Genomic DNA, 27120 nt, shown 5'->3' with positions numbered 1-27120 from the left:
ATGCGATGAGTCAAAAAGAAAAAGAGAAACAAGAAAGAAATTCGTGTCTGGTCATAATGGACGACAAGTCCGCTTGGAGAGGGCGAAGAATGTATTCGAAGGTGGGAAGAGGGACGAGGCGCCGTAGGTGATGTAGAGGAGGTAGGCTCTGATCAAAGGCAGAGAGAAATTGAATGGTAAGGAGGCGACAGATTGAAGATTTTTTGATGGGAATTTTGCATGCAAGACTGTTGTAAATCCGCGCATTACTAGTTGAAAACAGAGTTTTCAAGCTGGCGGCACTTTTTAAAGAGCACGTTCATCCACCAGTTCTGCTGCACTGCCCGTGAATGACATTTCGTCTGGACTCGCCTCGTGAATGTTATCACGTGTACGATGCTGTGCAACATAGCCCATGCTCGAAGGTCGCTCTGCTCGATGACCATCTCGGCCAGTCCGATGACTAGATGTCAACGAGCCAGATGTTGATGCTACAGAGAGACCCCGATCTCGGGACGGCGAGCTGCTCTCACTGAATGGAAGACGAGCGGCAGTGGGAGATAACTGAGGCTGCAGGTGGCGACCTGAGCGGGATGTGGAGGCTTTGGATTTGGGCGAAGAGGCCTCTGTGACGGTGGGCAAGTTGAGTATGACGGGTTCTACACCATTCTCGGAGTCTGCCTGTGTGCGGCGAGAGCCAACTCGACTAGGCAACTCAATATTGCTGACCGTATCGACATCGGGCAGAACTGGAGCTCCCGGTCGATCGTCGGGATCCTCCTGACCCTGATCGCCAGATCCAGCGCTTTGCTCACCTTCTGTGTCGTGATATGGAGCTTCACCTGCGGATGCCGTGCGGGAGTGTCCACCGGCCGTAGTCTCCTCCGTTTGAGGCTCATCCTGATAGGGCTCATTATAGTCACCGGTGGGGAAGAGACCTGGGGGAGGCGCTCGAGCACTTCGAACGACCTCAAATCCTTTACCCTTGTCTTTTGTTTTGCCTTGGAACAAGTTGCGGAACCATCCAGTTGCTGATGAAACAGGGCCCGTCGGATCCGCAGGACCAGTCTTCAACTTTCGAGTTCCAGTGTGAGAGAGCGGAGGACCGCGTACTCTGTAGTAGAAGTCAACCTCGCGCACTGCGTAATCTTTTCGTTGCTCTGTTTCTTCCATTTCCATGTCGTCCTTGGGTGCCGGCAGGTAAGCAGGGACCGGAGTCCCGCGCCCAGAAGTTGGGTCACCGTCACCGAGACTCTCCTCGTCGTGGACACGACCGCCTTTCAAGAACGACCTTGAGGTCTTTTTACTCCGATCGAAAGAGCCTTGGGGCGTTCGTCGTCCAGGACGAGGCGGCCGGTAGTACGGATCACGAGGGTTAGTGGCGATGAAAGTGCTGCTGCTGGGGGAACTGCTGAAGTACTCCCCAGTCCCGCTATACGCCGTGGGAGACTGTGCATAAATATTCCCACTCGCCGCACGACTATGCCCCCCGCCATAGGAGCTAGCGTACTCGAGCACAGCACTCGCACGACCTTCACTGGCTGGCGGTCGGCTCAGGAGGAGGGCAGAGCTCCCCGATAGACTGCGAGGCCGTGAGCCGCCGAATTGCGAAGACAATCGATCGTCAGTGTGTGCTAGCATGGCTGCATCGGATGCCATGCTTTGCCGAGCAAGGTCTGATCGGGGAACCCGCCTAGACAACTGCCGCATTCCGAAAACCTTGACCAAACCACCGCGAGTTGCACCACCGGCACCGGCAAGTCGGGCCAACACTTCAATTAAAGTTTGCAAAGCGTTCAAGAGGAAGCCAAAGATGAGGACTATCGCATGGAGAACGAGAATGACATAGCCGACCCATCCCTTAGTGGCGGAAGACACGGTAAGAGATGGCACAAAAACTACGCTCATGATTATCGTCAGGAAGCGAATGCAGGCGAAGATGGCATGATAGAGGTTCATATGAGTAGGGGAAGGGAAAGGTCGGAATGCAACCAGCGTCAGCACGGCGACGACCTCGCAGATGGCGAGTAGGACGACTTGGGCGATACCCGATGGCTGCAGCGCTCCAATACCAACCCCTCGAGCAAAGTTGAGGAAGATGGGGATCATGGCAAAGGCCGCGGCATCATCGCAGTAAGTGTTGTAGAGAGGGCCGTACAAGAGGACGGTAGGCAGGTCGTCAAAAAGATGGGATTTTGGTCGGGTAGAGATTATGATGCGAATCAACCAGATAGAAAAGCACATGATGACGAGAATCACCAACGCCGCCAGGGCCACGTTGTAAGCAGGAGATCCTCTAGCTGTGACGAGCTGATAGAAGGAGAGCGACACAATTGGGAGGAGAAAGTAGTTGAAAATGATGCGAATGACATTGCCCATGGTGAATGGCAAATTCTTGGAACGCAGATCCTGCTCTGTGCTATGCGCGAGTTCACGATGCATCCATCGTACTGCAAAGCCGACCTGACACACCACAATCATGCAAGCGAGGATACCCAGGGTCCAGACCATCATCGCCGGCCAGATTTCCTGGTTGGAGGCCATCCCGACCAGTTGATTCATGCGGTCGAGTCCGTAGGTCCCATTGATCACGTACACTCCGTCTACTACCGGGCTGTTGGCCCCCGCGGGATCAATGAAGCTCTGGTTGAACATCAGGACCGACCAAGACCCGTAGCTGACCGCGGGTTGGAAAAAGCCTGGATAGTCCAGAGACAGAGACCCAGTCAGAACAATATATTGCAGGTATTGCAGACAGTCCGCGAAGCCGGGGGTCACCAATCGCAGGACATCCTCATCACGGCCGTAATTGCTTGTCCACCGGAAGATGTCCGTGGTACCCCAGGGACTGTACACGGCCGCTGCGACGGTGGCAATCGCAACAAGCAACAAGACCACCAATGGTACAAATATCAACGTGTTCTTCAGCGAAGTACCGAAATCAGGGGTTATTGGCACTGTAATACAGCCAAGCTCGGCCGCAGATGCATCGCCCGATCGGATGGTAAAAGTTGGGTTGATTGTCGAGAATCGGTACGTGGAAAGCATATCATGTTGGACGGAGAAAGCTCGCAATGTGCTCAGATCGCTTCTGGAAATTATGAAAAAAGAAATAATTAGTCAATGGGATCCACAAAGCCGAAATAGAGACTTGATATGCTTGTCCACCAGGAATCAAACTCACAGATTCGAATTGAAGACCGGTCCGAGCGGACAATTGCCCTGGTCGACTGCATCACAGAACCGCGACGCGTTGCTGAAAGGGGTAAAACTCAGCACGTCGAAAGATGTGATCAAGGTGGTGAATTTATTATTGGCTCGACTGATATTGACAATCTTTCCAACAGTCGACTCTGGATCGATCCAGGATTCGTCTGTCGGGGGCGGGGCAGGAGAGCCATCTGCGGTGCCCGTCACATTGCCGTAGACGGTGACTCTCAACGGGTTGAGGGAGTCGGTGAGGTTGAAATGCACAGAGACATTGAGGGGGACGTATTGCAGTTGAGGGGGATTCGATTGCAGGATTGTTTCGCTGAGGCAATTTTCGAAATTTAGCATGGCAGACCGCACCGGCGAGGCGTAAGCGAGGAACACGCAGACCAGAGCCGTCCACCAGGATGCCCCGTGAGCAATAAGTCTGGTGATGGCTGGTCCACGCCGACGTTTTGAAGTGTCTCGCCATCGGCGGCCCTGAAGTATGAAGAGCCCATCGCGTCGCGCGAAGTCAGGACCAGGACGACCAGGAAGACCAGCTTCGTTGATCACTAGTGACGAGTCGCGGCACATGGTGTCTGTTTTCGCGATTCAGATTGACCTCCGAGGGGAGGTCAATCCCCGATGTGCAAGAGTGGATCCACGTTGTTTTGAGAGATTGTTGAAGATGGTCAAGAGGCGTCGTGATCCACCTGAGCGCGTGTTTTCAGGATGGATGTTGTTGCAGGAGTGCGTCCACAACAACTCGGTCGGACTCTCGTGATGCGCGGAGGAAAAGGCGACGGCCGCTCGGGCTGTATGAACGTACGATGAGCTGCAAAGTGCGATGAAAATATGTTGATGACTGTTGGCACTTCCGATGGCCAGAACGGTAGGGGATTATTCGGTCGGAGACTGCACTGGTTCGCCTAGCACCGGGATGGGCAACTGGCTGCGGAGGAAGGAGGGTGGAGAAGGCTGAATGGGTCAAGCGAGTGTGATGAAGCGGTGCTGCATGGGGAGGGGAGAGAGAGAAACGAGCTGAATCGAGGAGGAAGAAAAGCAGGAGGGGTGGAAGAAGGTGGACAAGTGCCTGGCAGCCTAGAGCCGGTCTGGAAGCTGGGAGGGGGAGCCGTCCCGACGGGGGTATCATCACGAACCACGATCGCCGAGTCGAAGGCTAAATTACCAGAGTCAACCGTCCGACCAGCAAGTGACTCGACTTGACTAGAAGGCCCAATTGCACCGTTACGAAACGAGCCTTCTGCACTGTGAGAGACTAGAAGCTATCCCGAGAAGGGACCTTGACCGACGTCCACATTTACAAGTGTTTCGGAACAGGGGATGATTACTATGGTCGGTACACGGACGGCTTTGCAACATGATGCATGGATGTCAGTTGGCAATAGCGGAAGCTGCATCATGGACAAGGCGATTTTGATTTTGGACCACTGGAGGGAGCAGTCAATCAGAGACCAGGGTCTTATTTGTTTGGCGCGCCCAGTTGGGTCTGGCACGGTGGAGTTGTGGCAGGGACTCGGGACCGCCGCCCGGGATTGGAACAACAATCGGGTCGAGTTGGTAAATATAGGAACAGATAGATTAGGGACACGACCGTAGAGGCGTCGAGGCGTGAACCATTTAATTTGAAGGTAACCTGTGATACAGTAACACTCTCAACTGTATTCTTCACTTTCTGCAACTACTTTCTTCCCTTCTTTGCAGATTGACAAAGGTATTGTTGATCCGGCCTCGGCCTGCTGAACTGTGACGGTAGCTCAGATTAGGCGAGGAACCTCGAGTGAAGTGGTTCAGGAGTATCACATGCGAGGGGCTCGCCGTGCAGTATTTGAAATGGAAGAGTCGTCTTCATTTCATTCCCCTCAGTCATGGTGTATCCATTGAGGTCACCGTGATTGTCTTCCAACGAAAGACACAGTATGTGACAGTGACTATCTCTTCCAGTCTTCGATCGCACAGTGGACCTGAGTCCAGGGCGGCAGTCTATCATAATCCACGTGATGTGCTGGCTAGTGTTTCTGTAAACAGTTACACACTATGTCATTCACGTACTCTGAAGCTCTAGCCTTTCTTCGGATGAGACCACCGCGGCTCCTATCGCATCTGTGGAATGATTGGCGGTCTTCTGGAGGTAATAATCGGGCAGACCGCACCCAAATAGATGTTAATCAACTCCCAGCAAGTCGAGGAAAGTTCCATAGAGTTCTATTCCCTATCACATTTCTGTGACGACAGATTTGGTGTGATGTGGTCATTCAACGGAACTCTCTCGCAGACATTGGTCAGGTGTCACAGGTAACTACAACTGAAGGTGAGACTTACCCACTCTCAGCCTATCAGTCGCCAATCTCGTGGGAGAGGAAAAGAGAAATAGTGGGGGGGGGAGAACAGCGACTACAGCTACGCCAACTTCGTCGCTAACATGCGTGCGCATACTCAAGTATGAGTGGCCTATGCAGATTCCACGGTTGTTGAGTCTATCCAAGATCCCAGAATACACCGGGGGTACGAGGTACTCAAGCTAGGTGACTGCCACCAACATGTAATTAAGTGCATGCTACAAAGACTCGAGCGCCAGCCTGATTATCGCAGAGCTTCAACCCAAGAGCAAGACATAAGCGTCTAGGGACATTCTTTTCGGGCCGGAGACAATTCATGTCGGGTCTCTGTGAATATTCAGCACCAAAAACACAAGAAACAGATAGGCACTGTCAGGCGTAATCCGCGACGGCTACTAGGCTCGAGCATGATTCAGTGAAGGCGGTATTTCGCCATGCAGCTGGTCTGTCGCAGGCAGCCTCAAGGCTTTATTGTATAGGCTCTCCATGGAAGAATCTCTTCTTCTTCTCCTCCCCCCAGAGTGCCTCCGGGCCCTTTGGCGGGTAAGGTTCCTTTGCGCTGCGTGTTTTTGAAAATTCTGGCCATTGTATTTCTGCCCAAGAAATGGCCTTAGGTCTTGCGTCAAATTATGTAGCGAAAAGAAAAGGGTCGTTGATCTCGGCGCACGCCAATTTTCAAGACACATTAGGTAACAAAATGGTGCGCACTTAGGTATTCAATTGCGATCCACCATGGACAGAGCGAGGTCCCCAGCAGGCGGTGATTGTTGCAGGTGGAGTCGGACAATAAGGAATTGCCGGACAAACAATGGCTATATGGGCGCATGCGTTCCAGCCGTAACTTGACTGAACGCTCACATGCTGCGGACGAATGAAGTCACACATGGAGAATCCGGACCTAAGCTATCATTGAAGCTACTCGAGTCAGACAACCGGTACTGACCTTGCTTTTTGAGGTAGTAAGTTGGCTGGGACCTTTCGCCTGGTAAGATGCTCATCCGTATATGTATGTCTTGATTGTGCCGGTCTCATGCTAAACTCGTGCTATTTTTAGATTCCCGGGCCTGCGGCGCGGGAACTCAAAGTCCGCGAGATGGCGGGAGCGATTCGGCTGGACTCTCGAGAATTGAATACTGTAGACGTACATACTTCACTTGATAACTCACATATCCACGTGCACATTTAGATGAGGATGTACATATGCTTTAGTCATAATATCAGCCCTCATCTATCTTTCGATCAAAGGGGACTGATCAAGTCAATTGAGGTCGATAATCTGAATGCCAGGTTTACTCCTGGCTTCAGTATTGGTCATGTGTGACGCGTCCCGATACCTTGATCGGCATCTGATGGATGGCAATCTCTAGCAAGCTTTAGTGGTGGGGCTCTGCAGTGATGGTCGTCAACGAAACTTGTAGCTGCGGGAAACTTTGATGGAATGATAATATATGGTCAATGGTCATACTGATCAAACCATGGCGAAGCAGATGTGGTGTTGGAGTCAGTTCCTAAACCGGTAGGGAAACGGATTCCACTGTCTGAGCGACCCGACAAAGTGGACGGATAAATTCGTCCCTTTCAGAATTTGGGGATATGTTGATTGCGAAACTCCTATGCCAGCCTATCCTGTCTGAGTCATGGTCTCAAATCTCAGTGCGGTGCTTGGGAGAGACACCCGTTGATGCAGGGCCTCACATCGACCAATTGGACCTACCAGATGGTGTTGATCATCCCATCGCCATAAATGTTACTCGGCTAAAGAGAAGATCTCAAGATCATCTGCTGCGCGTCATAATACACTTGTTCATGCACCTTACGCGTCATCATCGTCATCATCACCATTATCGTCGTGGAGAAATTGTACACCCGCGAATTTCGATGTGGCGACAGGGACTAGACGCCGCCTATTTGCCAGAGGATGAGTCTATTCAAGAAGAGAGATATTTAGCCTCGTTGGTGGCGTACACTGGCACCAAACGGTTCATGCAGCTCGGTCCTTCGCCCCTTGCGACATGACTGATGTGGGGGCTGCATCAACGAATAGTCAAGACTCCTACGAACTCTGGCATGGGAACTCAAGCAAATTGGGGGAATTTTTTTTAGGACCCATGAAATAAGGTCTCTACCGTGGCCAGGGTCTTCCATGTAGAGGTTATATGCATAGACAGTACGTGGTCGTGGCTCTTCATAGTGTGAGCCATGGCCGCCGCATTCATCAACCGCTGATCTCGACTGTTCAACCACCTTGTCGTCTGTACATTGAAAATCTATCTGTTTGGGGGAGTCCGCTCCACATCGGCAAATGAGCAACATACCATGCTAAGAATGCTTTTTCAATTGATGCGTACCACGGGAGTACGGATCATGCTCACACTCCCTGGTGTTTTGTCTGCTTCTCTGTGCACAGCTTGACAGGGTCGACATTCCGAAGTTCTCAGCCTTTAGGTGTGAGGCAATAAGCTATACGGTTCTGACATGGCGAGCGACAGAGCGAGCGGATGTGCTGCCTCGGGTGCATGTGGACCGGATCGACCCAAGTACACGGTCCGAGTGGTAGTCCAGACTCGTGTGCTGAGTGTCCCTCAAAAGCCTCATACTGTGAGTTTTGTGTGGAGTGATAATCTGATAATCCCAATTTGACCCCCCAATAGACTAGGCTCTCTCTTTGAGTCACTTTGGGTCCCTGCCTCAGCTTTTCCGCGGTTGGATCATCGTAGACCTGAAAGGTTGTCAACCCGGAAAGTGCCATTCTGTCCCTTCAGATCATGCGAGTCACCGCACTGCACGGACATGGGCTACAGTATTACCTAACGCTTCCCAACTTTCCTCACCTTGGTAGTTGTCTACGGTCTCGTGTCTTTGGACTCGTGTCTACGAATGTCACGGCTAGTATCCTCTATCGAGGCTTTTTCGTTTCGCAGCCTCATAGCCACACAGACCGACCTATTGAAACTAGCACCCACTTAGGACATCTTGGCAGCTCGGCGGGCCTCCCAGTTTATCGGACAGGACCGTGTTTCAAGATAAGACCAAGTCTGAGGATTGGTGACCCCAAGTGGGCCAGGCAGGCGCCTGTCCACTTGCCCGGACCTGGTGGTGGGGTGCGTGAGCGAGCCCTCGAGGTTAGCTGAGCGTGGGACATCCATCTAACTTACAACCTTGGGAGACGTGAGGCGCTGAGAACAGGACGAGGTGTCGCATTGTGCTGATAGAACTGGAGTCTTGCAGCACGCTACAACTTGATTTGAGTTTATAGCGCTTGGGAAGTTTCCCCTTAACGGGCTTGATCTTTAAGGTGAAGGTGAAGGTTGTTGATTTGTTTAGATGGAGGACCGATGCCCGGGCAACACGGGCCCGCCACGCCTGAACGAAAACACAACCGTCCATTTGAAGGAAGGATCACGGCCTCATGGAGTAGTGCTGATCTTTTCGGAATGAGCTTCTCCGTGACACAGATTGAAGTTGAAAGTTGAAGATGGGACTGCTCATCGAAAACCCTCTTGTTGCACGGCGGAGCAAGATACGTTTGTCCTCACCTCTCACCTCGAGTTCAGATCGACGTCCCTCTATCACGAGTATCACCGTCCCATTCATACTGGCAAATCTTAGAGTACTCCAGTATTACCCGGACTTCGGTGATGGAGGACAAGCTGTTAGGCTCAACGTCTATGTTACCGCCGACCTTGGGGTTCAACCCTGGACTGCACGATCGAAGAGCCTTGCCTGGGTTCTCCCTGTAAAATACCTGGGTGACGAGAGACCTCGCCTCAGCATTCACGGAAGAATTTTCCTGCTAGTCAAAGGCTAAATCAGCGCAGGAGAGAGTTTCAATGGAGATCGCCTGTGATCCTCCTTCCCAGCCGCGGTGGCTGTTCCTGAACCCCGATCCAGCCGGTGAGCCACCAAGGCCAGGGGACCCAAAAAGAGTCGGTGGAGTTCCTCTTCGCGGAGCGGGATCCAACCATCTCCACTTCATCCAGAGGGTCGTGGGATTCCTCCTATCAACAGCCATTTCTAAGAGTCAGCGTCCTCTTTCCTCCTCCCACTTCCATCCGTCGCGACTGAAGTGTCTCAGAGTCTGGCGGTCACATGAATTTCCCCCTCTCACAGCTGCTGGTCCAGCTTGGTTATCAATTGTCTCTCAACGGCGACCATTTAGTCTCGACTCTGGAGCACAAGGCCCGACTGCCCGTGCCCGTGTGAAAGTGGTCAGTCATCGGTGTGTTTTCCACAATCGTCTCAAGGAATATTTGGCAGGTCCAAAAAGGCAGAGTTACGCACAAGCACGACCCAACGTCCGGGGTTCTTGGAGAGAGATCTTTGTCCCCAATCGCTTGGATCCACTGTTCCTGGCCTAGTCATCGTGGTAGCGGGCACGGTCGCTTCCCTCATCGCTGTCCTCTACTGATCATTTTTGGATCCTTTGCTTCCTATCTATTCTTGATCGACCTCTCGACACAGTCAAAGCAACATCCCCGCAAAGAACACTTGAGCTTACAAAGGACGTGTACGTGCGACACATCCACCAGGAAAGCTTCCCCACCCTGCGTATCTCATACAATTTCGACCGCCGAAAGCGCTCTCCACCCCCTCCACAACCTGTTCCCCGCTATTAATCCGCCGCGGAACACGCGAGGTCCCATCTATCTCGTCTCTTCTGGCCATATTCTGATCAGCGCAAGTTGACCTGGTTCCTCACGTCCAGCTTATCTGAAGATCGAAGCACCTTCGATCTTCGTGACATTCGAATCAAGCGCCTGGTCGCGTGCTGCTTGGACAGATCGAGCTAGCTGCAGTATCGAGGTAAAAGGTCCGCGATCGTCGCCAGATTCACCGCAGCCTGCCACACGCCGCCCAGAGCGAACCTCTGTCATTACCACCATACCAGATTGACCTGCAGGCCTGCAATGTTCATTGCAGGAGGCTTGCGATAAACCCTCCTCCACCCCCGCCATTCTCCATAGCGACATGTCCGCAAATGATCCCTTCTCGTTTGTGGCTGCTGAGCAGCCCAAGCCCGTCAAAGAAAAGAAAGCCAACTGGAGGGGTAAGCTCTTCTCCAAAGAAAAGAAAGATCGACCTGCGGCCGACCAGCAGCAGATTGAGGACTTCCTTGCCTCGAATCGACCTGTCACCGAGACCGTCTCCTCCCCGAAAGCGGATTCAAGAGATGCGCGCCCAGTCATTTCGACACGCCAAATTCCCTCGTTGAACGGTGTGCCCCAAAGTCCGGTCTCGTCGATGCAATCGCCCTCCACAGACGACTATGCCGCCTTCGATTTCAAACAAACCACCTCGCCCAGCGTTCGCGGTGGGTATTTCTCGCGGGAGTCTTCTCAACAACAACTATCTCATCCCAAAACCAAGAATATACTCAATCCGCGGAAAGGCAAGGGCCTTCATGTCGAGTTCTGCAAGTTGGCTCCGGAATTGATCGGCGAGGGTGGTGATGAGACAGATGCCCCTACTATTGAGATCTCGCGCACGCGACAACGGCACCATGAGAGAGTAGCGTCGGAGCAGCCAGCCCCGAGTGTATCCTCGCACTCGCCGGATGCGCAGAGCTCATACCTGCCAGCCTTAACGGTCGACACCTCGCTCGGGAATTTCGAGAGACAGACCGTTGCAAATCCGGATGCGGCCTGGCGACCACCTCTCATACAGAACCCGCTTGACTCTGAGTTTCTCAGTACATTACAGGCCCAAAAACCTGGGTCTCGGCTTTCCTTCCGTGGCTCGGCCGACGCACATTCATTGGCGGAGCGTGTTCGGGATCAGATGCAGGCCGAGGAGGCTAGAGCCCTGCAGCAACATCGCGCAGAGGATGACCTTCTGTCTCCTGCCGATGAAAAGAGCGACATCGGAAGCCCTGACTTGCCGCCTGCCTACAGTTCGCAGAGTCCCAGCATATCAAGTCACGCGGTATCGCCTCAGTTAACGAGCTCCTCCTCGATCTTGTCCACTACCCACCAAATTCAGAATATCAACAGCCCCAATGAGTCGCGCATGTCGACAAATCTTACTCCTAGCGGCTCGATGAATCTTTCTTCTAGGACACCCACTTTGCCCGTTGACGGGTCAACCCAATCCCCACCTTCAGCGTCTCCAGCTCCCTCTCCTGCAACCCGTGAACCATTGCGCACCGCCCACAGTTCCGGCTCGAATGACAGTGCTTCTCGTCTTGCTACTCCCCCCGGACGAGAGCCGGCGCGCAGCCCGCAGCCTCCAAAGTACTCCCTTCGCTCCCTCGCGGGCCAGGTTGGCGAATTGGCATTCAAGGAGTTTCAAACTTACATCGATACATATAGTAGCCAGATTCATCAGGCCGCACAAGATGTCAAGCCCGTTGAGGAGACGTCTCTGTCAGAATGGATTCGGGCGGCAGTGTGGTGGTTCTTGCGTGGAAGATCACAGTTGGAATCATTTGCACGATCTCGCAACTCAACCCCGGCCATTCATGCAAAGCAGGCTGTCATCAATCTGGGCAAGGCATTGTGGATCAACGAGAAAGTCGTCCCCGGGCACTTTGAGCTCTCCCGGTATGGGTCCATCAGTGTCGAGGCCATCTTGGCCGTTGCTAGTACCACGGGTCAAAGAGAGACAGTCGAATTACTGAGCGCTCACTCGACAATGCTCAACCACCTTCGCTCTTTGTCGATGTCGATTAAACGCAACAATATCCTTGCCGATACCCTCAGGGACGATGGTCAAGGTTCCAACCAGTTGGACATCTCTGTGTGGGTTCGATACCCATTCTTTGCTGCCGATGTGGCGGCCGTCCTCTCGGGGAGTGCCTCACGGTCAATGTTGGCCGATGCGCCCGTCAGATCGTCTAGCATTGTGAGCATGATGCCGCTCGGAGATACCGCCCATTTCTTCACCTATGGAAGCATGTTTGTGCAGGCCTATGTCAGTTCAAGGGAAGACGAAGGAAAACAATATGCCATGCCGTGCGTCTTGTCGATCACCCGCGAGCGTTCTGACTGGTATGTGTGTACTGCGATCACAAGTCAGAGCGCACTGGTCAATGTCGTGATTCAGGGTGATCGCAAGCAGGGACCCACCTGGGATGACGTGGATTGGGACGGCCGTAACCATTCCTTGCGGGTGAAGCTGCCGCGAGGGTTTGAACTTGATGTCCTGTTCGCGGAAGACGATTTTAGAACTCTGTGGAATATTGTGAGGTACACACGAAACTCCGAGGCAAGCCTGTCACCCGAGGCTGGTGAGACTGTTGTGTTCGAGAATACTCTCAAAGCCTTTCAATACATGGATCCTGGCACGCCCAAGGCATTCCCTGCGGAACCTACAGAGAGATGTCGGATCCGCTTGTTTGAACGGCAGGTCACAATTACCGAAGGAACGGGATCGCGAAATGCCCATCGCGGGTTCCGTCTGAGCGTGTTGACCAGCCCCAAAGTGAAAACGATGAGTAATGTGACGCATCGTCTGGGTGATGGATGGCCTGTGGTCTTCGGTCTGTTGCGAGGCGAAGACGGTAGTCCCGCGCTTCTGTTGAAGGTCACCGAAGATGGTCGAACACGGTCCATGTTGCTGACGTTCCATGAGGTCGAGGAGCGAACGGAAATGCATTCGGTGCTTCTGAGCATGCTACCTCGCGATGGCGAGGTAGCCACACGTGAATTGCCGTTGCGCTCATATATGATTGAGGAACCGGCAAATCCAGCCAGTGGCCGATCCCCGTTTACGCACTTGCAGTTTCCCGGCGGCCACGCCAGTGTCATTGATCGGGAGCATACCTTTGTGGACCACGGATATGGTCCCACGATTCTTTCTGAGCATTTGCGCGCTTTTGTTGCCACTGAGTGGGGCTCTGTGACTGACCGGATTAATTTGGGTACGAGATAACTTGCTAGTTCGTTTTGGGTTTATCGGAGACACTTGCTGACGTTGTCCACTTTTGCAGGCCCTGGTGATTTGCGTCTTGGCTTGGATGTCAAGCGAGCCACGGGAATGAGCCTGTTTCGCGCTCCGCAGCACGATCTCACAATATCGTTGGCGGACAATTTGATTCGACCTGAAATGCCCGAACAGGTCTCGGAATTTTTGCGAAAGGGCACAGCGAAACCGATGATTCGCCGATATGAATTTACAACAGTGCAGGGTGAGTGGGTGCGACTTTTACTTGAAACGATCCGAAGCTGATCTCGTCAACATCATAGATCTCCATGCTTTTCAGGAAGCTGTGACTGGTTTCAAGGTCATCTACGACGGGTGAGTTTCGCTGGTCAGCACACTCAGCGAAGCACACGCAGGTTACTAATGCCATTTCCAAGAATCGCTTCTCTATTCACCATCTCCCGCCGGCGCATGGTCGTGCCCATCTACAAGAAATGGGAAGCCAGCTCGGCCCGCGTCCAGATTGTCCAACAGGAAAAGATCGTCCAGCTTGTTGCTTTCTTCAGCGATTTCCAGCACGGCACTTGCATGAACTTCGTCTTGAAAGGGACTGACCAAATCGAATCTTTCACCCGCTCTGGTAAATTTGGCATTCGCATTCTCGACGCCAAGTTTGCCTTGCCCAAGAAGGACGAAGATGCCGCCTCGGACTTTGTGTGCTTGGATATGCCCGAGTATCCGATCGAGCATGACGATATTGGCATTGCTTTTGACACCGAGGCCGGTGAGTCCCTTGTTACTTTTCTTCGTGTGCGGTGGGATTCTTTGCTGACACTCTTGTTATTAGGCCGGAATGATTTCAAAGCGGTTCTGCCCGGCTCCGTCCGCGAGCCATCTCGCATGGTCTCTCTTCGCCGCTGAGCAAGGAAGATCACTTCTTGTTTCTATTTGCCTTTCTTCGGTCCTCTGTGATACCCCCTTTTCCGTCCATGATCTATACTTTCTGTTCCTGAACTCCGTGGGGCCTTTTCTGGACAAATGGTGTGCCCCGCACCACGTGACCGGATTGGGGGACGCCCTTCCTCGGCGATGGGGACTGACTTTTTTCCCCGCAGCTGAGGCGGTTGTATATTTAGTCCTGCGCGGGGGGTCTCTTTTCCAGTTCCTTTCGCTTAGGTGCCCGTTTTCTTGTGCATATCTTGTCTCGTGTCACCTAGTATCGCCATGGCGCAAAGCACCGGTATGGGCACGTCCACTCGGTCACTTCACGCGGATGACGTGCTGAATGTCGTGGCCGATGTGGCGCCCCCCATGCACCTGTCCACCACTTTTCGTTACTCAGATGATCCTTCCGCACTGGTCCCGGCGGCTGAAAATGACTTTGTATGCAAACTTCCCAACACTGCATTTCTCTCTTCTATGATCCTCGTGAATGTCGACCCCGGTTTGGTTCTGCAAGCGTACCTAGCATTTCCCCCCCCCCCCCCCCCCCCCTTCTCTTCTCCTCGTACTGTAACATTGGACGGTCTCTGATTTCTCATTGCGCATTTGGCATCGCCTGCCTTTTAGACTAATGTTGACCCGACGACGCATTACTATTCGCGAGTCTCTGCTCCCGGTCCCAGTCGTTTCGAAACCATCCTCTCGGCTCTCTTGAATGGAAAAGCGCTTTCCTATTCTTCTGGACTCTCAGCCCTCCATGCTGCGCTCACGCTTCTCAACCCTCGTCGCATCTCCGTGGGAGACGGTTACCACGGCAGTCATGGAGTGATCGCTCTTTTCAATCGCGTCACAGGTCTCCAGAAGCTGCCCCTCAATTGTGACGTCGACGATCTGCAAAAGGGCGATGTCATCCTTCTTGAAACCCCCGTGAACCCCACCGGAATCGCCTTTGACATCTCCGCCTTTGCCGAGAAGGCCCATTCACGAGGTGCCTACCTGATCGTTGACAGTACCTTTGCACCTCCCAACCTCCAGGATCCTTTCCTGTTCGGTGCGGATCTTGTCATGCACTCCGGCACCAAGTATTTTGGCGGTCACAGTGACCTCTTATGTGGTGTGCTGGCCACCCAGCGGGAGGACTGGGCTAAACAGCTCTTCACGGATCGGATCTTTATCGGATCCGTCATGGGAAACATGGAATCGTGGCTCGGTGTGCGAAGTCTTCGAACGCTCGAAATTCGCGTCCAGCGCCAAAGTGACAGCACCACTCGGCTGGTGTCTTGGTTGAACGGTGCACTGCAGGCAGTTGCTCCTGCACCGGGCTCCGAGGAGGCTGTCATCCAGGCGGTTTTGCAGCAGGTATTCCATGCCTCGGTGCAGGAGGATCAGGGGGAGTGGTTGAAAAAGCAGATGCCGAATGGATTTGGCCCCGTGTTTTCGATTACCATGAAAGAGGAGCAGATGGCGAGGGAATTGCCGAGTCGGTTGCATTTCTTCCAGCATGCGACCAGTTTGGGTGGAGTCGAGTCGCTGATTGAGTGGAGGACGATGTCGGATGAGAGTGTTGATCGGAGATTGATGAGGATCAGCGTAGGGTTGGAAAATTGGGAGGATTTGAAGGGTGATTTGTTGAAGGCTTTTAGAGAATCGGCCAGTCAATGAGAAAAAAAAAAAGAAAGAAAGAAAGAAAACCTGACGTGGAGTGATTGAGAACTCTGTGAGACATTCAAAAGTCATTTCAGCGCCAAATTGTCTATCCATTGAGAATCTCATGTTCCGCTGCAATGGTAGAAGATATGAGAATTGATATGTATTTGGTCGGTCTCACCCTGGATTTCCGGTAGACATTGCCCTATTCGCGGGAGGTACCTAGGTACCTTCAATATCTTCTCCCCATTTTATCTTCTCTGATGTCAATTGCCCGTGTTTGTACATTATTCAAGGTCCCGGGGAATAGATTGGAAGACTGTACACCTTGCATCTAATTTACGCCCCAGTCACATAGGTACCAGCCAATTCATCAAGAAGCGTTTTCCTATTTTTTCTTTTTTAAAAAAGAGGAGTAAATCATGTCACATCATATCCACAAAAAGAAACAACGCAAATTCTTTTGAAAAAAATAAGAGAGAGAGAGAAAGAAGGAATACACCCATACATATGTATATCCCAACTTTTTAAACCAAATACCTGAAACCCTTACGCATCCGCAACGACTCATCCGCACTATCCATAAACACCACATTCCCTGCCTGCGGTTGTTCAGAGTGTTCCGCATCCCACTCAGCCTCCTGCCGCTCCAACTTCTTATTCAGATTGACCAGAATCATACGGAAGATCCAAAATCCGATGATGGTCACGCCGTACATGGCCGTCACGATGCCGTAGCTCTTTCGGTACCCGTTCTCTTTCAGATCCCAGACATAAGAGCCCGCCACGTTACCCAGTTGACTGAAGGCGTTGATGAGGGCCAGGGCCACCGCACGCTTGGCGGGGGGTCGGGGAAAGGAGGAACTGATCCATGAGTAGAAGACGATGAAGCCGGCGTAGGAGCCGGCTTGGAGGAAGAGGGCGATGTAGCGGGCGGCCACGTTGAGGGTGGACATGCTGATGATGAAGCCGACGAGGCCCATGAAGATGGGGCCGTAAATGTGCCAGATCTAGAAGGGGGTGAGCAGTTAGTTTCGAGAAGGGCTCGATTCGGGGGTCTTTCTCTCGTTTTTTTTAAAGCAAAATAAAAAGAAAAGAAAAGAAGAATGCGAAGAGATTTGTTCACCTTTTCTTGAGTTCGGTCTGCGTGCCACGCGTTGAGCACGGAGAAGAGACAGGAAAAGACCCATGGGGGAGCACTCATCAGGAGAGTGGGCACGTAGGAGAAACCAAGGGTACCGGTCAGAGTGGGCTGGAAGGTTTGTGAATTAGCCGCCGAGTGCCTGACGTGTTGATCGAGAGTGTGTTTGGTTAAAGAGGGGAGGGAGGGGGGCTGAACAGAGGGAAATTCGACATACGAAGAATGCATTAAAGGACAAGCCAATGACATAGGCCGTAAAGGCCAACATCATCAGGTAGATCTTAAAGTCCTTGAGGGCCATGAAGAGACCGCTAAAGGCACTCTGCTCCTCGGAATCGGTATCGGCTTCGCCCACATCCTCCAGGATGCGCAGTTGCGCCACGAGGAGCTCTTCCTCGGTGAAGCCTCGGGAATTGGTGGGCAGATCGGGGAGAATGAAAGCCGCCGAGATGGCAATGGTCATGGTGGCGGCTCCTTCGATCCAGAAGAGCCATCGCCAGGCGGCATGGCCGAGAGTTCCTTCCATGTTGGACAGGACACCCGCCGCGACGAGCGAGGAGAAGGCGTTGGAGATCAGGTTACCGCAGAACAGCACGGCGTTGCGCGTGGTCAATTCTCGACGGGTGTACCATTTGGAGAGAATGAGCAGGGCACCGGGCAAAAAGGCCGCCTCGACAAAGCCCAGCAAAAATCGAATGACCACCATATGGGCAAAGTTGCCGGCCAGACCGGAGCAGGTTGAGATCAACCCCCACAGGGTCATGGCCACGGCAATGTAGAGCGACGGTCGTTGGATCCGATTGATGAACATGTTGGACGGGACTTGCATCAAAATGTATCCGACGTAGAGAATACTCAGACAAGTCGAGTACTGAGTGTCTGACAGGGACAGGTCCTTTTGCAGACCTTTCAGACGGGCGGCCGAGATGTTGTTGCGATCGAGATAGTTCATGATGTAGATGAGCACAAAGAGACTGCATCGTGCGTCCAGTTTGCGCATGAGGCTCTTCTCGACCACGGCCCGTCGCGCCGGGTCAATCCGAGGGACTACATTGGGATTTGGGACTTCAACCACATGTTCGTGGTTTTCCACACGCTCTTTCTCGACGTCTAGATCGATGCGATCGTCGTGGCTGAGGGGGTGGTTGTTGGTGCCTCTTGAAATGTCGTCCGCCATGGTGCGTATGAGAGTCGGGACTCGACTCTTTTCTTTCCCGGAACAGCGATCAGAAAGAAGAATGGAAGGTGGAAAAGTCCGGGGGAGGAATCTCTCCCTTTTTCAGCGCGTGGTTGCATCTGTCCCCCAGGTCTTTACCCCACCGAGACGAGCCTCGCAGGCTGACCCATCGTGGTCGCATCCGGTTGCGTCCATGTTGAGGTGACGACCCCAGACCGGCTCAGAGTTGCAACCCCCACGCCAAATGGGTCTCGCGAACAAACTTGTATGGGGAACAGAGTGGGGTTCGGTTAGGAACAGAGATTTTTCATCGTCCCTCTTCATTGGGCCTGACGAACATCGTCGTCAGTACATCCCTTGGATCTACAGTCCAGAAAGGGATTCCCCCGTGGAGTGTACCTTGTCAAATCATGAAGCTGACTGCAGGACGAACTGTCCACATATAAACCACCGCACCGGAGTCTATTGTACACAGGTACATGGCACACCGTCGCGGGGAGAATCCCCGAGCGTTCAAGCGGAGAAGAGGGCTTTCCCCCGGTTTCCCGACCCAAGCCGCGCCGAGTCGGTTGGTCTGTTCTGATTGGTCAGTCGGCCCGCACCCGTGCGCTTGGAGGGCGTGACTTCCGGACTCGGCCGATCGATACCGTTTCTGGCTCGGCTCCTCGACGGGTGAAGGGGTGACCGGGTGAAGACTCTTCCTCACTTTGAGCGTGTACGAGCTGGAGACTCTTCAAGTGTACCAGAATGAGGATGGCAATTCCATCGTGTGACCACGCATGGCACTTGTCCTAGACGTTGGACCAAGTCGTGCTGACATTTCTTCGAGGCATGAGTACCCTAGTACCGATTCTATTTTGAGGGTCATGATGATATACTTCCTTCTTAGTCAACTGTGTCTGATCGGATGTGCCCCTGCCGATGTCACTGTCAACCCCCACACTCTGCTGACCAAGAGAAACTGGGAAGCAAACTATGGTCCCCACAGTCTGGATAAAGTGAAAGACGGATGCTCCGAGGCTCAACGGTATTGCTCTGCGCAAGCACAATCGGAACAAGATGAAACGAGACCAGAGAACAGCAAACAGCCTATATCAATTTTTTGATCTTGCTTCACTTGAATGAGACCGAACGTCACAGAACCTAAGAATTGAGATACCACAGGAGCATTGACGGGAAAGGTTCTTTTTGTATTAGTCGGCAACCCCCGATACTGCTGGAGATACGCGATTTTATCATTGGATTGATTCTCAGCCTCAACAGCCGTGCCTTGACGCTGGGAGCTGCCACCGCATCACTCACCCCATTCTGCCCCATATTGCTCTTCCCCATCTCTTCACCCCAACCTGTTTGCACCCCCCACTGTCCTCCCCATTCCTCCACCCCACACGCAGACATCCACACACTCTGGCACAAATCATCTCTGTTCCATCTCCTCGCTCCAGTGCCACCTTCCCCATTGATCAGGTCGGGTTTCCTGGTCCTCGGGGACCCCCTTTTTACGCCGCATTCTCAGAATTGTCGATCATCCCCCCCTGATCTCAACCGCTTCACATCATCAACCTCCACAACATAATCTCAGCAATGCAGGACGGGTCACGGCTGGTCGAGGCGGCAATGGCTCGCAGGGGTGATGCGTACGTAGTCGATTTCCGAGGAGTCTAAACTGCTGCTCTGATTCACCCGCTACTCTTCCATCCTGTGAATTTATCTCCCGGGTCTCGCTACTGAGGAGAGAAGTACATATAGACTCTAAGGAGAGCTAGCTCAGACACGTGCCGTGGAAGGGAGCCTCACGTGGGAATAGACATGGATCCATTCCGCTGACTTGTTACAATATACCCATAGAATTTGATATAGCTCACGATATCCAGGAAATAAACGAACAGAGTTAGAGTATCCGAAAAAAAAAACCATGGCAGGTTCGAAAAGTCTGAGCTAGAGCTACCTGTCGCCAGATGCATGGGACGTTTCAGAGGATTTTTAGATGGGGCAGAGGTGGTAACTTGAGAGACCTTGCCTCGGGCCCTTGATTTAAACGGATTCATTCAGGCCACTGATACTACGTAAGTAGGTTAATACTGGTAGTACCCACCGAAGTCCCCGTGCATCTAACATGATTTATAGGCACAGACGTCGTACTGATGGTATTCACTATCCGTCCAAAAAAGAAGGTATTCGGAATTTCTAGGTCCCATCCTCCTTTAGGAAGGACTTTTTGCCTATTTTTTTTGTTTTTTGTTTTTTTGATGTATGGTATGGCACTGTTGATCAAAGCACTAGTATACATGGACAGCCCTGTGTGCCCGGACTTGGACTGACACGTCTCAGATGAGACGGGCATGCCGGACCGTTCCATTTCCACGTTAGGTTGAATAGATGCCCAGACAATTTCTGCTGAGAGATCTGCACTGACATTGAAGCCTGATTGAAGTACAAAGACATATCCACCCAAATGGAATCAAGAGGTCTTGCCGAGCATACGCAGAATACTCGAGGCTGTACCAATTCTACCGGAGCTTCCCACGTGCTACTGCTCGATGCTCGAAAGTGATAACCTCAGGCATCCACCCGCTCCGGCCCTGCAGCGACACCCCGTTGGACTCATTTGCCCCCGAAATCTGCCCCGCACTGAGCGTCAACCCTCGTCGATCAGGTGTGTGACCCCGTTGGAGCATTATCAACGATATCAACGATGACCGCAAAGCCAGACGCCCAGTCTGGACCGACTTCATCCGACTCATTCACCATATACTACTTTGCAACTGCATCACAATTTACATCCAAACATACTGAGCGTCTTCCTGCACCCTTGCCCTTGTCCAAGCTGTACCCGTTGCTCGAGGATCGATATCCGGGGATCCGGACCAAAGTCTTGGCAAGCTGTGGAATCAGTCTGCAGAATGAATATGTGGATGTCGAGGAAGATGCCGACAGGGTGATTCAAGCGGGAGAGGAGGTGGCTATCATCCCACCGGTCAGTTCGGGGTAGAGGGACTGCGGCTCTGGCATGCTCGACGTGGACAGCCATAGATCGCCAGGGCGGGATTTTCACAGATATTCGGGGGTGTTGACACAGGGTGAGTGACGATCGCTACTTGACAGATTGAGAAATCCAGGTATTGTCTGGTCGTCAGAATGAGAACTAACGTCGTACTTTCAGCGCAAGGCTCCCAGTGAATTCACATCAATGTCTGATTTCACGGGTCTAGGCCTATGATCTCAAAAGAGGGAGTGATGTGCCGTCAAAGGTCTGAATGAACTTGAGGCTTGATCTGCTCAATTTTCAAGATTGATAGCCCGGGTCAATGAACGGAATGATGAAACATCGCCTCGTTTGTTTTGTTTTCTTCCCCCTCGAGAACATCTGAGCATGGGTACGCCCTCGGCTGAGATGAACCGGCAGATGTGTGTAATTCTAGAGTTTTGAAGTGAACCAGGGCAGGGGGTCATCAACAATCAGTGAGAATATTTTCAATACTCGGCATATTTGATTGTTGATTTTAATGCCGCAGCTTTTCGTTCGCGCCAACCAAGGTTGAAATCTGTCATGTCACACTGGAAACTGATTGCAAGTTGTCGCAAACATCTGTCACTCATGAGAGTGGTGTCTTTCTCTCCCAAGTGGAACGTATCAATCAAACTCAAAGACAAATGTTTCTTTTTTTTTCTCCTGATTAATTTCATGTTAATTTTAATGGAAGTAACAAGTGCAAATTAGTGTAACGTCAATCTGAGAGCAAACCCTCCAACCCTCGAGGTTGATCAATCAGCCCAGTCCCACGATCATATTCTGACCTGTGCGCCACCGCCATCTAGTCCACATGACCACTGACAATAAGATCTTCTTACGTCTCCCACAACTTCCACCTTGCATCTTTCACCCGTTACCCGAAATCCCCGTCGACAAGAACCCGTCCCTGACACTCATTTCTCGGCGTCAATGTTGGCTTTATTTTGGCGCCAGAGACATACATTGCAGAGAAAAGAGAAGAAGAAAAGGATACTGGAATCCAAAAAGTTAATATCATGATACACGACTGCACAACTGGTCTATCTCTTTTTTTGTTCTTTTCTATAGAAAAGAAGAAAACCGAATTGGTCAGACTTACCACAGCGCAATACTCAGTCCCCAAATAGCCTTGGTCTCCAAACAAATTGTCTTGGACGCTCCGATCCAAGCAACAAAATCGATCTTGCCACTGAGACTGGCCACAACGCTGGACAGACGGGACGCAAAGGCGTAGATTGTGGCATCTTTGAATCCCAGTGAGGACAGCGACGAGCATTGTAGATAGGAGAGGGGCTTTCCCATGATCACTGCTACCACAATGAGTGCCACCAGAAGGAAGAGGTCGATGATGGCGCAGGGGAGGAAAGGGAGGATATCGTCAAAGTAGAGAATACCCGTGATGATGCAGTATATCACGGCGATGCAAGTCTTGATGTTTTTTTCGTGGCTTTAGAAATCTAACCAAGAAGGTAGGGGGGAGACGGGAAAAAGACATACCACGCTGATAGTTCCGATGAGAATATTCGGTGGAGTGGCATTGTTATTGATTATCGAGGCGATGAAATTGGCGGTCATGCCGATGATGGCTATCAGTGAACAGATTTGGAAAATACGCGCGAGTTGGAAAGTTGCGCCGAGAGCGCCGTAGCGAGGTGCCATTTTTCACTTTATGAGTTGATTGCTGAGAGAGTCGAGTGTAATTTGTCAGATGAATGAGTGTCAAAGGCTTGGGCCACCGAAGAACTTGAAGTGTACACGGCTTGGAAAGGTGTTGAAAAGAATGGCCAGAACGCTCGGAGGTGTAATGATAAGAGGAATTGGAGAGGGAGAGAGAGAAAGAAAGAGAGACTGTAATGCAATGAGAATGAATCAAAGACATCCCAGATTCCATCACTGGCCTTTTATCCAACATTAGCAACAAAGACCTTTCAGAGCCATGACCTTCCCAAACAATGATCAGTGATTTAGACCGACGCAAATTTAGAACTTCCATCGAGATCTAGATCGCAAACAGATGAGCTACAGCCTATTGATGGTCAGCCTTTATTCGAGATGGGCGCCACATGCAACAGACCCTGCCTCCCCGAACAAGGTAGCTGTAGCTTTAAATGATCGAGCATGGCAACTTGCGTATGCAGCTTATACTAACCAGAGACGAAGCAGAGCTGCAGCAAACACGGCTGAGCTTTGTGGATTGGCGGAGGAGCGCACTCCACCTCGGCGCTTCGTGCAGAGGCTCTTTTCCAGCCCAGGCCGCCTCTCAGCCACTCGCTGCCCAGGATGGCCGCCGGATTTGTTCCGGGCGCCTATGGAGACATGACTCGGCGATTTGAAGCTCGCGGACCTTTTTTGGCTTGAGATGCATTGGCGATCATGTTTCGTGTTTGAAAGCTAGAGGTATTCTTCGCTCATCTAGTGGGCGTTGCAGACGCCAAAGGGGGTTCAAGAGAGGACAAAAGTACGGTATCCATTCTCATTCACGTTGGTGGTTGAGCTTACCCTTGGGCTAATGGGGGGCCTGGGTTTCGACATATCAATGTCCTTTTGTTCGATATGTAGCGCTTGTTTTGTCGAGAATAGAGACACCATTAGGTCTCGTTTTGTTTTTCAAAGTTTGAGAGGCACAGCGTCAAGGGGGAAAAGGAACGAGAAATAGCCGTGGAGACACAAGCAAAAATGTCAGAACTCTCCGCAACCTAGAGAATGGGGCCATCTGTAAGGTATCCTGCCCAGGATTTAAATCATCAAACGCGCCAGATCATTGGAGCACCACAACTTCTGCGATCATATGAGTGGTCACCTATTACATCACGTCGATGAAAACAGGCAATATGATAAGGCTACCTTTCGCTGCAGAGCTGATGTTCGAAGCGACCGGGCGTACTTGATGGGATCAAGGGTTGTCCTTACTCACTAGCCATGAGCAAAAAGCAGCAATAATGTCCTGTAACGAGATAACAAGCGGTCTGACTATCAGAAGAGCCACCTTAAGCAAGACAAGTCTTTGACCATACATTCTTAATGGCGGAGCCCATTTGTTTGACACGATCGATGACCGAGCGCAGCTTCTTCTTGATTTTAAGCAACCTGTAGTCGATGAGGTCGTTCAGAATATGCGAAGGATTCTTTCTTGCGCGCCTTCTCGTTCCATATTCATATGGGTCCGAGGAGCTTGAACTGTCACTCTGGTGGATAAATTCACCGTCGACGATGCCAAAGGAACGATTCGTCTTCTTTCTTCTTCTGCGACAGATCTCATCGTTCTCGTCGGAGTCATTGGCCCTGGACAGTTCCGTCATGCAGTGAGCGACGACGACCCGCGAGATATCCACCTATCCTCCGAGTATATATCATGTAAACTTACACGAGAATCCCCGTGGTTAGGCTCTTCAATGAGCGGGTTGAAGTGATTCTTTACTTTTTAATTGAGAGAGTCAGGTGAAGGCTGACCTGCTCTGGTAGGTCGTAGTTCCTACTCGGATGGCGGACTACCCCAACAACAAGACGGACTTTGGTGGATGACGGAAAGATGAGCATCACACTCGAACGCACAGTCTACCAACACACCAGGATATACTAAGGTTTTCTTTGCATGATTTTTCAATCAGAATCATCTTTGCAGAATAAGTATTACGCATCATGTGCACCATTACTTCACCCCGTGTTTGATTATACACATGTTAGCATGGCTTCAAACCAAGACCTTCCCTTAGTTGAGTCTCCAACCACCACTGGTACGCTTCTGGAAGAATCCCTCGGAATCATAGCGCAGTCGTGTCTGCAGTGCGGAAGCTTTGGAGGCAGGATCAATGCGACCCCAGTAATCCTGGCGGAAATAGGCATCATTCATGAACAATGGTCGATAGACATCAGGCAGCAGACCCTTGTCAATATTCTTAGAAATGATATTGTCCATTCCCTGGTAGAGATTTTGATTGGCCTGGTCGATTTTGGCATCATCGATAGACAGCGTCCAGGAGAAATCCAGCTCGACGAAGATATAATTGTTGTCGGTCGGGACGTTGAGAAGATCCTACGCTAGTTTAGCTCTCTGCGAGGCGTCTGGAGATTTTCTGGGGGGGGGTTGATGCTTGTCTACTTACACCACCACGAGCCTTGGCCTTTTCGGAGAAACTTTTGGGGACCGGTTGGAACGCAATGGATCCAATGACTCCCGTCACTTCGAGGACAGATGTGGCAACCTCGACCCAATGGTCAAAGACGTCTTTAATCGGTCCGGTCCCAACAGTGCTGTTTGGTACAGGTAGAGTCTCGGTCGCAATGGAGTAGCGTTGTCCACTAAAGAAGAGTGCTGTCAGTGTTGGCCACCACGATGGTTCATCTATATGACTTACTGCAGGATGAAAAAGTCATTGTGTTTGAGGAGGTCGTAGTAGGAGTCCCACGTCTTGGTGGTGGAAGTATGTCCTATCGCGGTGAATTCGTCAAAGACGCCAGCAGGAGGCTCGGGTCCATCGTAGAAGAGGAACATGATCCACGTGTTCACGAGCAGACCACGCTCGGCCGTCAGGATGATTGCAGCTTTGTCATCGGGATAGTTGTCCACAAAGTTTCGAAGAGCTGTCAAGATTTGAGGTGTCTTGTCCGTGGTGAAGACATAGTTGCCGCCCCAGACTTTGCCGATAGGATGCGTCTGCATGGTATACGCGGTGACGACTCCAAAATTGTTGCCACCACCCTTGAGGGCCGCGAAGAGATCTATGAGATGGTGAGATGTTGGTCCTCAATGATTCTGTATGTGGGATAGACGGCAATGTCTCGTACCTGTGTTCTCTTTTTCGCTGGCATTCACCACCGTGCCGTTGGCCAGCACCACTTCATAGTTCACAACGTTGTTGGCGGCCCAACCATACTGAGTGCTAAGAAAGCTCATCCCGCCTGGAGAAGTCTTGTGTCAGGTTTGATCATTCACGGAGGCCAACGGCAACAAATACCAAAAATGAGGACGAAAATTGAAGCTTACCTCCCAACATATACCCTCCAATGCCTACACCCCCAAGACGTCCTCCGACAACGGCGCGACCAGTCCCGTCAAGTCCCTTCTGCGCTTCTTCCCATGACAGACCTGGACCAATGACGGCCGTCTGATCGTTGGGATTGTAGAAAACTTGATCGAGATTCTTCGTAGTAATCAACAGACCGTCCTGGATACTGGCAAATCCATTGTTCGGCATATGACCCCCAGACTTGACGGCGAACAGGGTCTCAACGTTGTGCAGCTCTTGAATGATCTGCGACATCTCAGCGGCACTTGACGGCGCGGCGATACATTTCGGTTTGAGGTCTCCACAAGCCACGGACCAGTAGTCGTTCAGATCAGCCACATAACTGACTGTGAGAGGGTATTCAATATCAATCCCGCCGGCGGCGAGTGTCTGACAAATGTCGGCGAGCACAATGGGGGTCAATGAGACTATAGAGAGCGCAAGAGCGCGCCAGTTGAAGGTCAAAGGCATCTTTCACTGAGAGATCAACCACAGAGTTTTGCAGTATCCACTGGACCTAAGAGACTGATATCGCACGGGCTGTGGTGATCTACCCTGTAAATTTGAGCTACTTCTGTGCTTAGGGCGATGGCGGGGGAAATTGATAGACTACAACGATCCAGGTTCAAGGAGGTCAATTGCTGGAGTATTTATTTCTATTCCTTTCCAATTCAGGCCTAACTGGGGATGATTTTGGGCTCAGACGATCCTCGCTCAATATGTGATAGTTTATCGGTCGTGTGGACAGCGGCTGGGCAATGGAGACGGGCCATGACAGACTCCACGTTGACGAAAAACTAAAA

General features: G+C 51.7%; 7 protein-coding genes across 7 annotated transcripts; 3 read left to right on the top strand and 4 right to left on the bottom strand.

Annotated features, from left to right (window-relative positions):
• Positions 1 to 285: 285 nt before the first annotated feature.
• Positions 286 to 3765, bottom strand: POX_b01999 (uncharacterized protein; the record flags this gene model as incomplete). Its single annotated transcript, XM_050110921.1, has 2 exons — positions 286 to 3070; positions 3164 to 3765. The coding sequence occupies 2 exons, from the start codon at positions 3763 to 3765 to the stop codon at positions 286 to 288; spliced, it is 3387 nt and encodes a 1128-aa protein (XP_049971267.1).
• A 6734-nt stretch (positions 3766 to 10499) lies between these two features.
• Positions 10500 to 14312, top strand: POX_b01998 (uncharacterized protein; the record flags this gene model as incomplete). Its single annotated transcript, XM_050110920.1, has 5 exons — positions 10500 to 13389; positions 13459 to 13656; positions 13715 to 13766; positions 13829 to 14175; positions 14239 to 14312. 5 exons carry the CDS (start codon positions 10500 to 10502, stop codon positions 14310 to 14312), a joined length of 3561 nt encoding a protein of 1186 aa, XP_049971266.1.
• A 303-nt stretch (positions 14313 to 14615) lies between these two features.
• Positions 14616 to 15995, top strand: POX_b01997 (putative trans-sulfuration enzyme; the record flags this gene model as incomplete). Its single annotated transcript, XM_050110919.1, has 2 exons — positions 14616 to 14774; positions 14961 to 15995. The coding sequence occupies 2 exons, from the start codon at positions 14616 to 14618 to the stop codon at positions 15993 to 15995; spliced, it is 1194 nt and encodes a 397-aa protein (XP_049971265.1).
• A 512-nt stretch (positions 15996 to 16507) lies between these two features.
• POX_b01996 (uncharacterized protein) lies at positions 16508 to 18298 on the bottom strand (the record flags this gene model as incomplete). Its single annotated transcript, XM_050110918.1, has 3 exons — positions 16508 to 16990; positions 17107 to 17232; positions 17339 to 18298. 3 exons carry the CDS (start codon positions 18296 to 18298, stop codon positions 16508 to 16510), a joined length of 1569 nt encoding a protein of 522 aa, XP_049971264.1.
• A 2695-nt stretch (positions 18299 to 20993) lies between these two features.
• Positions 20994 to 21290, top strand: POX_b01995 (Molybdopterin synthase sulfur carrier subunit; the record flags this gene model as incomplete). The annotated part of the gene is made up of 1 exon (XM_050110917.1): positions 20994 to 21290. One exon carries the CDS (start codon positions 20994 to 20996, stop codon positions 21288 to 21290), a length of 297 nt encoding a protein of 98 aa, XP_049971263.1.
• A 1116-nt stretch (positions 21291 to 22406) lies between these two features.
• On the bottom strand, positions 22407 to 22970 carry POX_b01994 (uncharacterized protein; the record flags this gene model as incomplete). Its single annotated transcript, XM_050110916.1, has 2 exons — positions 22407 to 22739; positions 22809 to 22970. 2 exons carry the CDS (start codon positions 22968 to 22970, stop codon positions 22407 to 22409), a joined length of 495 nt encoding a protein of 164 aa, XP_049971262.1.
• A 2050-nt stretch (positions 22971 to 25020) lies between these two features.
• Positions 25021 to 26788, bottom strand: POX_b01993 (putative FAD-linked oxidoreductase; the record flags this gene model as incomplete). Its single annotated transcript, XM_050110915.1, has 5 exons — positions 25021 to 25344; positions 25415 to 25610; positions 25667 to 26030; positions 26097 to 26210; positions 26296 to 26788. The coding sequence occupies 5 exons, from the start codon at positions 26786 to 26788 to the stop codon at positions 25021 to 25023; spliced, it is 1491 nt and encodes a 496-aa protein (XP_049971261.1).
• Positions 26789 to 27120: the final 332 nt, after the last annotated feature.

This window comes from Penicillium oxalicum, chromosome II (assembly GCF_001723175.1).
Source record: "Penicillium oxalicum strain HP7-1 chromosome II, whole genome shotgun sequence".
In the NCBI taxonomy this organism is placed as follows: domain Eukaryota; kingdom Fungi; phylum Ascomycota; class Eurotiomycetes; order Eurotiales; family Aspergillaceae; genus Penicillium; species Penicillium oxalicum.
Note: the sequence above shows the minus strand (reverse complement) of the source record. Positions and strands in the feature narration are given on the sequence as shown.